General features: G+C 32.7%; 1 protein-coding gene across 2 annotated transcripts in view; it reads right to left on the reverse strand.

The window, feature by feature from the left end:
* The window catches only part of ME1 (malic enzyme 1), a 254,780-nt gene that overhangs the window by 115,574 nt on the left and 122,747 nt on the right, over window positions 1–16,459 (reverse strand). For both annotated transcript variants that reach the window (XM_077162347.1, XM_077162348.1), the window contains one exon: window positions 3,555–3,658. In XM_077162347.1, the coding sequence (XP_077018462.1) occupies window positions 3,555–3,658 (104 nt within the window). The remainder of the gene's footprint in view (window positions 1–3,554; window positions 3,659–16,459) is intronic.

The raw sequence follows: 16,459 nt of genomic DNA on the forward strand, positions 1-16,459 counted from the left end.
GGTGGCTATCAGGATGCAGGGGTGGTTGTCTATGGAGTTATCCAAAGTTGCTGGTGGGATCACATTGCAACTCTTCTCCTTTTATCCAGTTAACATTCCCTTTTTCCCAAAGGGTACTCCTTAATAAAGCATCTCAGAGTCATTCCCGAGTAGCCCAACCTGAAACAGCTGTTTTCAACCTTGAATTTAACTTGTGTTTTCTTTGTAAGTAAACTATCTTCAGGCTTATGTTCAGGATTACTTCCTGACTAAAGAGTGCTAGTGTTCACTTCTAGGAAACTTTTCCAATGCAGTCACGCCAGAAAGAAGTTTTGAGAAGTGTCTGGTACTTTTCCCTGAGAAATAGCCACAAGTACAACCTCTGAAAGATGGCTACTCTTTACTTTAAAATTATTATTGACATTTGCCAACTTCCATTTTTTAATGTTAGATTTTAGGTAATCCCTCAATTCAATATCAGTTTTTCTGATTCTACAGTTACACTGAACATTAAAAACTAGCTCATATCTCATTTCTCTAAAAAGCTCTTCAATGGGCTCCAATAATAATAATTTCTCCTCTCTTTATTTCATCAGTATGTAAGTATGTAGGCCATACACACTATATTTATAACTAACCAGCTTCTTTGTAAGTATTTTACATTGTCTTTTATAGAAAGACTTTATTTCCAAAATTAGACAGTAAAAACAAACATAAGAACTGCATTATCTTTTCTTTTATAGAATCTCACAATATTCTACATACAAACTCTTGATTTGTGTTAACTATAAAGTTCTAATTTCAAAACCTTACCTAAGAGAATACAATAAAAACAAGAAAATGTTTAAAGATGTTTCCCTTTCTTCCTTCCTTCCTTCCTTCTGTCCTTCCTTCCTTCTCTCTGTCTTTCCTTTAAAAAAAAAAAAAAAAAAAAAAAAAAACCTTACCTAAGAGTTTTAAAGGATAAGGCATTTAAAACTAAATATGAAAAACTAGAAATTAGCTATACCATGTTATCTTGAACTTCAACTCTGTAGAGTTTCTCAACTATTGCTACGACTCAAACAAATTAACAAACAATAAGAATAAGCAAATCAGGCATGCTTTTATACTAACAGGCACATGCTATGCATATTTTAAAACCATGAGTAATGAAAGACTCAATATAGTCTAAATATTGTCCATGCTGATGAAAGCACTTTCTGCTGTTGGATATGACTTATTAAGAATAAACATTATAATAAAAAGAAATCACTACAGACAAATCTCTCTAATGAATATCCAGAATTTATAAAGAGATTGTTCAACTCAACAACAAAAAGACAGCCAACCCAATCACAAAATGGGAAAAAGACTTGAACAGATACCTACCAGAAGAGGAAATACAAATGGCCAAAAGGCACATGAAGAGATGCTCAATGTCCCTGGCCATTAGAGAAATGCAAATCAAAACCACAATGAGATATCATCTCACACCCACCAGAATGGCCATTATCAACAAAACAGAAAATGACAAGTGCTGGAGAGGATGCGGAGAAAGAGGCACACTTATCCACTGTTGGTGGGAATGTCAAATGGTGCAACCACTGTGGAAGGCAGTTTGGCGGTTCCTCAAAAAGCTGAATATAGAATTGCCATACGACCCAGCAATACCATTGCTGGGTATCTACTCAAAGGACTTAAGGGCAAAGACACAAACGGACATTTGCACACCAATGTTTATAGCAGTGTTATTTACAATTGCAAAGAGATGGAAACAGCCAAAATGTCCATCAACAGACGAGTGGCTAAACAAACTGTGGTATATACCTACGATGGAATATTATGCAGCTTTAAGACAGAATAAACTTATGAAGCATGTAATAACATGGATGGACCTAGAGAACATTATGCTGAGTGAGTCTAGCCAAAAACTAAAGGACAAATACTGTATGGTCCCACTGATGTGAACCGACATTCGAGAATAAACTTGGAATATGTCATTGGTAACAGAGACCAGCAGGAGTTAGAAACAGGGTAAGATAATGGGTAATCGGAGCTGAAGGGATACAGACTGTGCAACAGGACTAGATACAAAAACTCAAAAATGGACAGCACAATACTACCTAATTGTAATGTAATTTTGTTAAAACACTGAATGAAGCTGCATCTGAGCTATAGTTTTTTTGTTTGTTTGTTTGTTTATTTGTTTGTGTTTTTTTAATATATATTTTTATTTTTTATTATTATTATTATTTTTATTTTTATTTTTTCTCTATATTATCATTCTATATCTTTTTCTGTTGTTTTGCTAGTTCTTTTCCTAAATCGATGCAAATGTACTAAGAAATGATGATCATACATCTATGTGATGATATTAAGAATTACTGATTGCATATGTAGAATGGAATGATTACTAAATGTTGTGTTAATTTTTTTTAATTAATAAAAAATAAATAAATAAATAAATAATAGGGGGAACAAATGTTAAGAATGAATTTAGTTTGAAGTGCTGGTGGTAGATGAGGGCGAGGGGTAAGGGGTATGGCATGTATAATCTTTTTTTTTCTGTTATTGTTTTATTTCTTTTTCTGTTGTCTTTTTTATTTTTTTCTGAGTCGATGCAAATGTTCTAGAAATGATGAATATGCAACTATGTGTTGATATTGAGAATTGCTGATTGTATATGTAGAATGGAATGATATCTTAATGTTTTGTTTGTTAATTTTTTTTAATTAATAAAAAAATTTTTTTTAAAAATCAGAAATATATCTACAGTTACAGTTGATTTCAGTGATGAGCTTATTTCCACAAGAAACCAAGGCAACATTTATCTGTTTTTAAATAGTCCCTGGTTTCTATAGTTATGCAGTAACAAATGGATAACTGATAAATTAGTGTGACAAAACTTTCCGAGAATACATTATTAAATAATGGTAGAAGCCTCTTTTTCAAAGGAAAAAAATAAAAAAGGAAACGTTATAGTAGCAATTGGCCCATGACTAAATGTTAACTAGAATGGGCAAAACTACAGTACTGCATTTAATCAAAATCTATAGATACAGCCATAGATTTATGGATGCTCTCGTTCTTACTCCATTCTGGAAACTTGTAGATTATACTAAATCATGCTCAGTTCCCATCTTTTCCTTTGTATCTATTACTATAAAAGGTTTAGAAACAGCCATAAAGATGATTGATGATCAGATTTTACTAACTGCCAGAAACAAAGTATAAACTGCCAATAAAAATGAAAAAGCTTGCTCAGGTAAACTAGTAACTGGTCACTGCCTCATTCATCATAATCATGCATTTCAATAATCACAGTTTCTAAAGAATCTTGTAAGAGAAAAGTTTCTTTAGAGAATGCAACAGAAAATTTTTTTGTGACACATGATGTTATCACCTGGCCACTAACAGTTATGATATACAGACACATACACATATATATATATATATATGCATTCTTTTCATTCATGTAACTTCTAATTATTAAATCATCCTGTATGAAACTTGAATTTTTTAAACGTTTATTAAATTTGCCTTAGATTTCTGAAATTCAACTCAAATATAGATAAAATAAAGATTATACATACTTAGAAGTGACTGCCTCCATGAATTCATCCAAAAAATCATCGTATTGACGACCTCTAACTCTCCGCTGCCGTAGGCCAATATACAATGGATCTTTAAGTAATTCCTATTAAAAAAAAGAAAGTTACCATAGAAACAAATAACTATAAGCAAGTCCCTTAATATTTCTGAGCTTCAGTTTTCTCATCTGTATAATAGAAATAGAAACAGAAATAAAATATTATAATACTGAATGAGAATTATGCTACAAAGTTATTATTTAGCATTATCTAGAATATATCTACAGTATTTATATGACAAATGAGAAAAATTTTAAACATTAAAAATGTTATTCAGGAAGAAAGAAAGAATATCTTTCAGTGGTGCTAAATAGAAAATGAAACAGCTCAATTTAGATTTTACAGGCAAAATTTATGCACAGAGAAATAATATTTAGTTTTGATGGTAATTCCTTTTTCAGATTTATTTTCCTTTTCCAAAATAAAAAATCTTCTAACAATATGTATCTTTTAAATGCAGTCTTTTTTTTTCATTTCTTATCTATTTTATTATTATTATCATTTTTGCATGGGCAGGCACCGGGAATCAAACCCGGGTCTCCGGCCTGGCTGAAGAGAACTCTGCCGTTGCAGCACTATCGACCGCCCTTTAATGCAGTCTTATGAGATACACTCACATAACCTACAAACCATCTGAGTATACAATCCCTGGCTCACAGTATCATCACACAGTTGTACATACAACCCATGATCAATCTTACAACACTTTCATTACACCAGAAAAGAAATAAAAATAAAAAGAACCATATCCTCTCATACCCTTTATCCACCATACCCCAATTAATGATCCATAGTATTGTAAGTACATGTGTTACTGTTGATGAAAGACTATTAAAATAATACTGTTAATTATAGTTCATGATCTGCCATCTGTACATTCTTCCCCATACCCCCTTTATTACTGACTCCATGTAATAGTGTCATTCATTTGTTTTAGTTCATAAAAGTATTTTTTATATGTGTACAGTTAATCACAGACATTGTCCACCAGAAGATTCACTGTGTTATACATTCCCATGTTTCAACCCCCAACTTTCCTTCTGGTAATATAAATGATTGTAAACTCCTCTTGGCGTTATTTCAAATGACATTTTATAATACCTTTAATAAGATAGGTATCACAAAACAGTTATGAGCTAAAGAAGGAAATGTTCAGTTTGCACACAAAATTTAAAGGGAATAGAGAGGTAAAAGAGTTTCCAAAGTAAAATAAGTCCTGAAGACAAAAATCAAATCAAAGATGTGATTATAAGAACATTTTTATAAAAGTTCTGAATTATTTCTAATAAGGTGAACCTAAAAGACTATCTCAGCTAGACGAAAGGAACAGGTCCTGCATAACTGCAACATGCCACAAATGTGAAGAGATCATCTGTTTTGAAAATAGTTGAGAGTAGGGCCCTTGCCTAATAGAATAGACTATGATCAGACACACAGAAAGCCTAGAAAGGTTTTCCAAGTTTTGTGGAATTTTGGATTAACTGGGACAGATTGTTCAAAGTGAAAATACTTGAGTCCCCAACTTTCTACAGGCAGTAAGAAAAGTTAAGAATGCTATTCAGCTGCTAATATGCACCTTTCTTATGGAAAAGGATAGAGAGAGAGAGGGAGCCAACAGCCCAGAGCAAGAGCCAACAGACAAAAGACAGAGCCAAAGCCTCAGAGAAAAATGAACTCTGAGAAAACAAAACTGAGCCTTATTGAAAGAACATTACCTGACTCAGAATAGGAAGCCTGTCAACACGTACTCAGTAAGATTTCAGAATTGCTATGGAACACTAAGAACCATATGATTTCTATTTCTCCTGTTCTGGGTGAAATAATTATTATGGTTATCTGTCCATGTCTTACCATTTTATGCTTGGTGTGTGGAAAGAGATAAGAAGTCTCACATCAAGACGCAAAACCCAAGAAGCTTCATTTGTATCTAACCTTGATTTATATGATAGGATCCTGAACTCTGTGCCAGTTGTTTTTACTGAGTGAAACTTTTGGGATCCTAGAATGGAGGTGAACATATTCTGCACGTGAAATGCGAAAAATTTGTAAAAGATGAAAATCCAAATGGAGAAAGGTCCCAAGGGATCCTAGTCTTCCTAGTCATTTCAATGTCTGAGCCATTATATCCTAAAATGACAACCTACAGAATCATAAACGTTAATAAAATAGTTATAAACTACTGAGTTGGGTATCATAGGTATAGATATATGACATGTTTTTACAAACATTAAACCATTTGACTCATGAACTGGGATTTAAAGTCAACAGAGATTACAGCTCTGTTTACCCCAGTTTATACCTGTTGTTCTAGTGCAACTATTAGTAAAAATCTTCTTTTGTCAAAATATCTTGGTTTGACCAATAAATTATGTAATCACTACACACATATGGACACACATATGTACAATTATGTACCATATGAGTTAAGACCTTCTGGCTAGCTGGTAGTTAAACATGTTAAATCACATAATATATTTCAGATAAAATGTAAAATATGAATCTTGGGACTTTTTCCATGGAAAAAAATATGAAACTTAGGACACTTTCCATGTCTGGAATACATTTGGATTTTGTAAAATGTTAATTAGGAAAAACAATCGAGAAAAGGTTACTCCATGTTTCTCTTTCTCTTTGCCCCATTCTTTCCAATGCTAATATTTAAAATAAATAGCATAAAGAAATCTGATTGTCATGTAAAGTCAATTACGAAGATTCATTAAATCTGGGTGTTATAAAATTATTTCATCTATAATAATGTCCCTGTCAAAAACAGCTGTTTTCTTAAATTTCATAATTAATAAGGTTTGGATAATAGGTACAGTTGAGCAGATTTCATTTACAAAAAAAATTTTAATATTTACTAAAAACAATTTAACAATATCAGGCAAGTGACAAAGAAACAGTATCATGAATTTATTTAATAAAGCATTTAATAGCCATTAGTAAAACACTCAATAGATCTCTGTTGGGAGAATAAATGAAATAACTGGAATTAAGCACCCAAAAAAAGTTTAGACCATTGTGTTGGCTTGAAAAGGTTTATGTACCTAGAAAAGGCATGTTTTAATCCTAATCAACCTTGGGAGAGCAACAGTTTCTTCTAATCCCTATTCAGTACTGTATGTTGGAAACTTTAATTAGCTTATCTCCATGGAGATGTGACTCAATAAAATGTGAGTATCAAACTTGATTAGGTGGAGACGTCTCCACCCATTCCAGGTGGGTCTTGATTGGTTTCACTGGAATCCTTTAAAAGAGAAAGTACTTTGGAAAAACCTAAAGAACAAAATGAGAGAAAGCCATGAGATTCTGAGAATACTGCAGAATCGCAAAGCAGAGAGTACACCAGCCAGTGACTTTTGTGATGAAGAAGGAAAACATCTCCCGGAGAGCTGGAGAGGAAGCCAGCGAATGATACCGCATTTGCTGTGTGCCTTTCCAGATGAGAAAGAAACCCTGAACTTCATCAGCCTTCTTCAATCAAGGTATCTTTCCCTGGATGCCTGAGATCAGACATTTCTATAGACTTGCCTTAGTTAGGACATTTTCATGGCCTAAAAACTGCAAACTTGCAACTTATTAAATCTCCATTTTTAAAAGCCATTCCATTTCTGGTATATTGCATTCCGGCAGCTAGCAAACTAGAACACCCATCTTTAGCACTGGGTGTCATATATAATGTATGTGGTATCAGACTTGTCAGTATACAAAACTTACCAGCATGAGAGAAGGAAAAAGATTGGGGGGTGGGAGAGGGTAAAATAGAGAACAAAGCATATGGAAGCATAAGAGTTCAAAAAAAAAAGATAAGGAGGTTGTACGCTGGTAAAGCACAATTCTTATTTGTCAGCACCATCACAATCTGGACCCTTGGAAACTTATAATGAAACATATTTTTCACTGACAACCCTTTTATCTTATTTTTGGATTTCACATTTCTACCCTTCCTATCTAAAGTTTTTAAGAATTAAAAAATATTTTCTGAAAATGTTATTTTGCTTTATATCACAAGAGAAATGCAATATCTGCCTAGCTAAGAAATATTTAAGAACACTGAAAAAAATATTAAAATCAATATCAATGATCTCTACTTGTTCAGAATTCATTCACCATTAATCCTACTACATTTCTGGGTCCTTTTCTATATAACTATGCTTGTAAAATACGATCTGTCCAAATTCTGGATGGTATCATAGACAGTTTTACAACCCTCTTCAAGTGTTCATTTGGTGACTTAGAATACTACCTTTAGAGTGATAACATTTCAATGTGTTAACATGTTCAACAATAGATTAGTCCATGGAGAGTAACAATTATGGACAGCACTATCCGGGGAACTCCAATTATGTACTAATTCTCCTCTTAGCTTATTGAAACTTAATATCAAGATTTCTCCTATCCCTGCCCCCATAAGAGCCATAATCTACAATGGTGTGCAGCCTCCATTTTTGCATTGCTGTTTGCTGAATCATGTGTACACTCTTGGTGTCCAGACAGCTTTATTTTTGTTTACAAGTATTATAATCTGCATCTCCATCCCAGTGCTACTACTATCAGATGTCCTAATTTAATCTACAAGAAAAAATAAATCAAGTGTGGCTTAAACTGCTCTACAACCTGGTCTCATCTTCAGTCAGCATGACCCTATCTACACTTTTACATTCCATGGGTCATTTCCATAAAAATCACAAGCTGTAGTGGATAAATGAGGATACCTATAACCATTTATATTACTGCGCTTAGACCAAATTAAACTATGCCACACTCAGAAAGTTAGGACAGTAAAAGGTTATTACTTGCTCAAACTATTAGTCCATTGTGGATTAGCAACCGCTCTGCTCTAGTAACTTCATTCTGTGACTCAGGCTGAAAAAACAGATGTTATAGGGGAAACAGCTGGACTTATGAAACCATGCAATAATTCTTAAAGCTTCAATTCAGTCATGGCAGATACCACTTCTGATCCCATTTAATTGACCAAAGAAAGTTTTATGACTAAATGTGATGTGATGTATCAAAGTTGTATCATCTTATAGGGGGCACAGTGAACCTGAACTTTCTAGCTTTTAACACAATTTGACCTGTTATATGAAAGCTATGATTGTTAACCCATTTATTTAACGCTCATTTCTACTCAGCCTGAATGTTGCTCTACCCTCTGAAGCAACATGGAATAAGCTTATCCCATCACTCATACACTGGGCCTTGTCCACACAAATTTTATTTTTCAGGAAAAAAAAAATCCTTAACTTCTTTAACTATTATTCTGGGGGTTTTCTGTAAATGCTTTTCTTCTGCCTTGAAATCTTCTATCACCCATCAATCATGCTTACCTATCAAATTTCTATTCATCACTCTAGATTCATCACAAATGTGATTTTCTCTATGAATTCTTCCCAGACACCCCCACATTGATGATCCATTTTCTAGGTTTTGTAGTGATATGGATATGACTCTATCCCAGAATAAATTTCATTTCTATAATTAGTTTCGCCTCTTAGTAACCCATGATAGAATACAAACCCCTTGAAGGCAAAAACCAGATCTTATTCACATTAGTATTTGCAACACTTAGTACAGAGCATATATTAAATTATCAAACCTTGTAAAAACTGAAAGAATAAATTAGCAAACTTCTAAGTTTTCGACACAAGTTTAAAAGTAACTTTTCCCATTTGACTTAATCATTTAAAATAGCATAGGCAGGCACTAATAATTTTGTATGTAACTTGACATACAATGTATAGTTTATATTAAATAGATAATTTCAAAATTCAATCATAAAGTATGAGTTGATAACTTTTAATGAAATATCCAATGTATTTGCACTTATGTTATCAAGGTACACAATGAATGAATAAATTTCATTCATCTCTTAGATGCTCTATTAAAATGCTGAGGTAGGAGCCATCTTTGTCCTTCAGTACCCAATTTTTCCATTTTATACAGTAACAGGATTTTTAACTGGGTTCATGGTCACCCACAAAAAAACACCACCACCACCATCTATTAGTACTACATATATTACCTCAATGACGACAACAACTACTACATATTCTAGAACTACTACATTTTCCAATTTTTCTTGCAGCTAGAAATGACAAGACTACTGGTGTTGGGGTGGTCGTAAAGGATGGCAGTGGAGTTACTAGGGTGACAAAGAAACCATTATAGTTTCATAGGGGAAGTTGGTAGCCAGCTAGAACTGTGGAAGAAAGGAAACCAAGAGCCCAGCCTTCAAAACTAATGAGATATACATAAGTTATACAAATTTAGAACCTATACTTGGGCTGGTTAACTACATCCTGCTTCTCTGGTCAAGCAGACAAACTGGATTCAAACAGTTGCAAGCACAGGCACAATAGCCCAAAAATGTCCTTAAGGTGACCCCTGCCTTATTAGCACAGTAAGAGATACCTGGAGGTGGAGACTTTCCACTCTTTCTGAACATGCAGTACATGATATAGTAAAGTAGACAACACAGAATTATATAACCCTAAGGACATGTTCATTAATTAATAGTCAACAGATATTTATAGATGCAAATGCCACTAGCTTTATGTAAAACACCTGGCCCCAGGCTACACAAGACTTTATAAACCAAGGATAGGATGGGTTAGGGGTTCTAGATAAGGTTTAATTGCAGAGGCAATTAAACTCTGAATCTCCTAATTATTTTGCAATTCTTTTAATTTAGAACGGTCACCATTGGTTTTCCTCGGGTTGTTGGTTTCCTCACCTAACACTGGGACATTCTTGGTAAATAGGATATGAACAGAAATAATGTGCTCAATTTCTAGATTATGCTATTAAAAGTATGGAATGTGCTTTTTTAAGTCTGAAGTTTTCTTCTCTTCTGATGCTTTTGTCTGTACTGGGTTTCATAGTAATATCAGCCACAAAAAGACAGAAAGTATTCCCTTCTCTATTTTTTTCAAAGGGCTTGTGAAGGATTGGGATTAACTGTTCTTTAAATGTTTGGTACAATGCAGCAGATCACCTACATCTATATTATTTAACATGAAAGAAATAAACTTCTACATATCAAAAGCTCCAAAATGTATAAAGCAAAAACTCACATAATTGAAGGCAGAAATAGACAACTATACAATAAGAGTTAGTGTAGTGAATCATATCCCCCTACAAAAAAATGTTGAAGTCCAAAGCCCTGGTCCTGTGGGTGTGAACTCATTCATAAGTGGGATCTTCACATCCTAACTAGTCCCAGGACCTTTGAGTGTAGACTCAAAAGTAAATAGGCCCTTTGAAGATCCTATTTAGATAAAGCCAAATTGAATGAGGGTGGGCCTTAATCTGGCATTAGTAAACAAAGTAAATTTAGATATGGAAGTACAAACAAACCGCAAGAGGAGAAAGAAAAAAATGGATCACCATGTGACACAGGCAGTTACTGACTGCCAGCAAGCCACCACCAGAATGCTAAAGACTTCAGAGAAGGCATGGCACGTGGGTGCCTTGATTTTGGACTTCTGGTCTCCAAATTGTTAGCCAATACAATCTTGTTGTTTAAGTCAACCAGTGCATACTACCTGTCATAATAGTTTGCAAATTAAAACACCCACTTACAAAAATGCCCAGACAAGGATGCAAAGATTATTCTTTTCAACAAATGGTGATGGGACAACTGGATGTCTACCCCCAAAAGAAATATAATCAGTCTTCTACCACACCCTATATATAAAAATCAATTCAAAATGGATCAAAGACTTAAATATAAGAATCAAAACTATAAAACTCTTAAAAGAAAACGTAGGTATAAAATCATAAGGTTAGATTAGGTAATAGTTTCTGAGCTAGGACATCAAAAACACAAGCAACAAAAGAAATATACAAACTTTACTTCATCAAAGTTAAAAACTTTTGTCTATTAATAACTATTAAGAAAATGAAAAAGACAACCCACAGAAAGGGGGAAAAATATCTGCACATCATTTATCTGATAAAGGCCTAGTTAACAGAATATATTTCAAAATGTTTGCAGCAAAAGAATAAAGATAAGTAATCCAAATAAAAATTGGACAAAGGATTTGAATAGACATTTCTCCAAAGAAGAAATTCTTCATCAATTAAAAGATATTCAACATCATTAAACATAAAGGAAATACAAATAAAAGCCATAATGAGATATCACTAAACATCTACTGGGATGACTATAATCAAACAAATGGAAAATAGTAAGTAAGTGTGGTGAGGACATGGAATAACTGGAACTCTCATACACTGCTTTAGTAACATAAAATGGTATAGTCACTTTAGAAAACAGTATGGCGGTTCCTCAAAAAGATAAACATAGAGCTAACAAATAGGTGTAAAGTAGTTTGGCAGTTGCCAGAGGTTGATGGAAAGAGGGATAGGAAGCAACCATTAGCAGGTACATGGTTTTCTTTTTGGAGTGATTAAAACGTTCTGGAATTAGATAGTGCTGATGGTTATACAATGACTGAATATATTAATAACCATTGAATTGTATATATTAAAGTGGTGAATCTTATGGTATATAAATGATCTCAACAAAAAAAGTAAAAGAAAAGCCAGAAATAAACTTCAATTTTATTTAAGCTATACTTATTTTTCTTTGTTTAAATAGCCAAATCTGTACGCTATCTAATGCAAACTTATTGTTCAAATAATTTACTCTGTACTGTATGTACAGAAAATTCTATTAAATAATAAAATCACCATAATTACTAACAAACTTGTCTTTCTAAGTTCAACTATAATAAACATAAAAGACTTTTTATAACCAGTACAAGTATAAATATTCTATTTAATAAGCAGTTTTAAAATTACCTAAAAGCATTATTAAAAGTACTTTGTTCCTTCAGTATTAATGGTTGAAACAGATGAGTTCCTGTACTTCCCAACACAACCCATGATCCATTGCTTTCATATAAAACCTCAGTGTCTTACTGATTGCATGATACTGCATGCAATTTATTTTCAAGAACTAGTACTTGTATTCATGTTGCTCAATGTACATAAAACCATACTTTTTATATTTCAATAATGGTACAAATGACCACTTTCAGGAAAATATAAACTTTGCCTGCCCTTTCCAAAGGTGGAATCTGATTTACACTAATGTTTATATGGTTTCTACTTCACTCAAACTCCTTTGTGCCTTATTTAAGGATGGATGGGATGTGGTCTGGACTGACAGTAGATTTGCAGACCAGAGACTTTGATAAATTCTAGTTATAGTCTTTCCTCATCAGGTTCTATTTCAGATGGTGGCTATTATTATCACAGCAGATTCAAGAATCAGGCTGCTTCTGTAGTACACAGATGTACTAGAAAACATTCTCGGGATTGTTTATGTAATTATTTGCAAATAAGCAACCTTACATTACTCAAGCTGGCATGCCAATTAATGCTAGCTGTGTTAAGGTAAATTGCTCAGCCCTTAACCAGCAATGGTTACTTTAGTCTTCAGGTAAATTGGTCATTCCCTACATTATGCCTACTTTTCTTATAAATACTATTTTTTAAGCTTCAAATAAAAGTTCTCAATGACTTATCTCCAATCCTCTGAACTGTCATTTCTCTAACTCAAAAGGTATTAGTGGTTTCTTAATCAGTCATGTTTCTTTTGTTAAATAAAATTTCAGGTATAAATCTTACCAACCCAAAAGCCTAAAATTTAAAACAATAGTGGCCAAGTTGAGGTTCAACTCTAATACCTTACTTTCACTCATTAACAATAAAGCTAACTAGCCACATAAGTTCACTGTTGAACCCAACTGCTGTGGTATGACAGGGGGGTGTATATAGAGGATAAGCTTCAATTTTTGTAAGAGGAGAGAGGAGCTATAAGATAAAGTTTACCTTAGATGGTGGAGTGATGATAGCCAGTGATTATTACAAGCAAAGATACTTGCTGCCAAGATCTCCCCATATACCCTTACAATAAAGTTGTTTTTTAAAAACTTTTTATTTTAGTAGTACGTATACAACCTAAAATTTCCCCCTTCTAACCACATTCAAATATATAATTCAGTGTGGTTAAGTTCACAGTGTTGTGCTACCATCACCATCATCCATTAAAAATTTTCATTATCCCAAATACACACTCTATACAATTTAAGCCTTAACTCCCCATTTACCTATCTTCACTCCAGTTCCTAGTAACTTACATCCTAGGACTCTATGTGAGTTTCCTAATTCTATTTATTTCGTGTCTGTGAAAATCACAATAGTTTGTCCTTTGGTATCTGGCTTATTTCACTCAACATGCTGTCTTCAAGGTTTATCCATGTTGTTCCACGTATCAGAACTTCATTCTTGTCTTGAGATACATGCGTATTCTGTCATTGTTGGGTGACGTAGTCCACGTATGTCTGTTAGGTCTGGTTGGTTTCCAGTTATCGTTCAAGTCTTGTATTTTCTTTCAATCTTCTGTAAAGAGTTCTACCCATTATTGAAAGTGGGGTATTAAAGTCTCCTACATTAATGTAGAAACTTCTATTTCTCCCTTCAAATATGTCAGTGTTTGCTTTACTGTTGTCAGGTCACATATATAATTATAATTGTTTTACGTCTTCTTGTTTCACTGACCCCCTAATCAGCATATAATGATAGTCTTTGTCCTCATAATAGTTTTTGATCTGTAGTCTATTTTATCTGATTAGTATACCAACTCCAGCTCTCTTTGGCTTACTACTTGCAGGGTGTATTTTTTCCCATCCTTTTACTTTCCAGCAACCTATGATTTTAAATTTAGAGTGAGTCTCTTATAGATAGCATATAGCTAGGTCATACTTTTTTATCTATTCAGCCAATTTCTGCCTTTAAAAGCAGAATTTAACCATTTACATTTAAAACAATTTACATTTGGCATTATGTCAAGATCTGCTCACATACCATTAAAATTAAGTTTTAAACCAAACTCACATGGTTAGTAATATAATTTGTCAAAATTTGACTTATGTTTGAATGATTAAATTATGATCAAATTCTCTTCAAGCTACAATATATCAATTTTTACTCTTGTGGGAATTCTATATATCCTATGATATTCAATTTATTTAATTATATGGAATTTTTTAGCATAGTGCCATGTACATTACAGAAGCTCAAAAATGCAGATTTTCTTTCTTAGCTATTTCTATATATTTAGTTCTTGTCCTCATCAGCTGATCAAAATATATAGTAGTCTAATTGATTTTATCATCAAAACCATTACTTTCAAATATTCAGTGAATACATCAACAATTGTATCAGTGAGCTGTATATTAAGCACAAAAAATCAGAACAGCCTATTGAAATTTAATTCTTATTATTTCAAGACAGGATAGAGAAATGTATTCAGTGGTCATGTGTAATAACTCTTGGAAGAATCTAATGATTACTTTTCATTTCTTCAAACTGGAGATACAGTGTAACTACCATTTTATTATTTTTTTGAGCTATCTTTTATAAAAGGACAATTAGTTCACTCTATTTAGAACAATAACTCTAGGCGATCATTTACTAATACACATTTTCCCCACTGAATTTCTAATATATGAATTATGGAGAAAGATAAGTTATAATTAAATAATTAATACTGGAGTCAGAGACTCTAAGAACATATTATAAATATGAGAGAAATGGTTCGCCAACTGCTCTTCAAAAGTCTTGATCAAAGTATTTCACATGTTAAAACTAGATATATTTCTATATGATCTTGTAGAATCTCAGCATCTTGCTGACAAGATCATAACTTGTTCACACTGATATTATCTGGTCTTCACTTAGGGCTTAACAAATAGTATGTTTTTGGTTAATATTAACCAAATTCAGTTAAATCTACAGAACAGTATATGTGGAGTTTTACAATGCCTTCCCTCACTAAAAAGATATTTTCCAGTGACATGTGAAAAAATTAAGAGCTACAATTCCATCATTCGCTTAAATTTTTTTTTTGCTTACATATCCAAAAGTCTACTGTCAGTAAGCAAAAATCTTTAGAAGTAATATGAAACACTTTAACAACAGGTTCAGATTATTTTCTAATTTAACATCTTGAAAAATCCTGAAATGTAGTAAACATCAAGCATGTATTAATAGGAAGACACCAAAAAAGAGATGAGCAAGAAAAGATGAGAAATCTGATGGACAGGTAAGTAAAACAGTAGATTACTAGACATAGAAAGACATGGGATAACATAAAAGCATTGGATAGCAGAAGAGGAAAGAAACACTAAATGGAGATAATATGAGGAAATTTGAGACAATTAAACAATTTTTAGTTCTACACTTATAAAGAGGAAATCTTTATATTCAAAATACACACCTTTAGGACAATTGTTTCCAAAGGTTAATTTTGATAATTTCTAAACCATGTACATTGGTTGTCAGAAGGAAAATGCCAAATAAGTAATATACTTTTATCAAAATAAATACTTTATAAAAGTTAAATGAGGAAACATGTATAAAGTTAAATATTATAACTCTGTATTTATAATTCAAAAGCATAAAAACTCTTCAAGTTAATATTATATTTGTGAGCAAAAATATATTTCATATTATTAACATCAAAAGTTGCACTGTAAATTAATTGAGAAAGGAACAAAGAAAACAACTGTATAAAGTATGCATATTCAGTTAAAGTATCAAGGTCTTATTTGATGAAATATTATTCCAAGATCTAGGCTTCAAATTTGTAAACAAATTACTTTAAAGGTTTATTCTTAATTGATCATTACCTTTCATCTCTATTTCAGAAAAGTCCATCTTTAATTTCTTAAATCTACCACCCATAACTAATCCTAAATGCTAGCAATAAATTTTTGCTACACTTGATACATGACTAAGATTCTAAAAATATTGATGCAGGAATAAGAAAT

This window comes from Tamandua tetradactyla, chromosome 5 (assembly GCF_023851605.1).
Source record: "Tamandua tetradactyla isolate mTamTet1 chromosome 5, mTamTet1.pri, whole genome shotgun sequence".
Taxonomy (NCBI): Eukaryota; Metazoa; Chordata; class Mammalia; order Pilosa; family Myrmecophagidae; genus Tamandua; species Tamandua tetradactyla.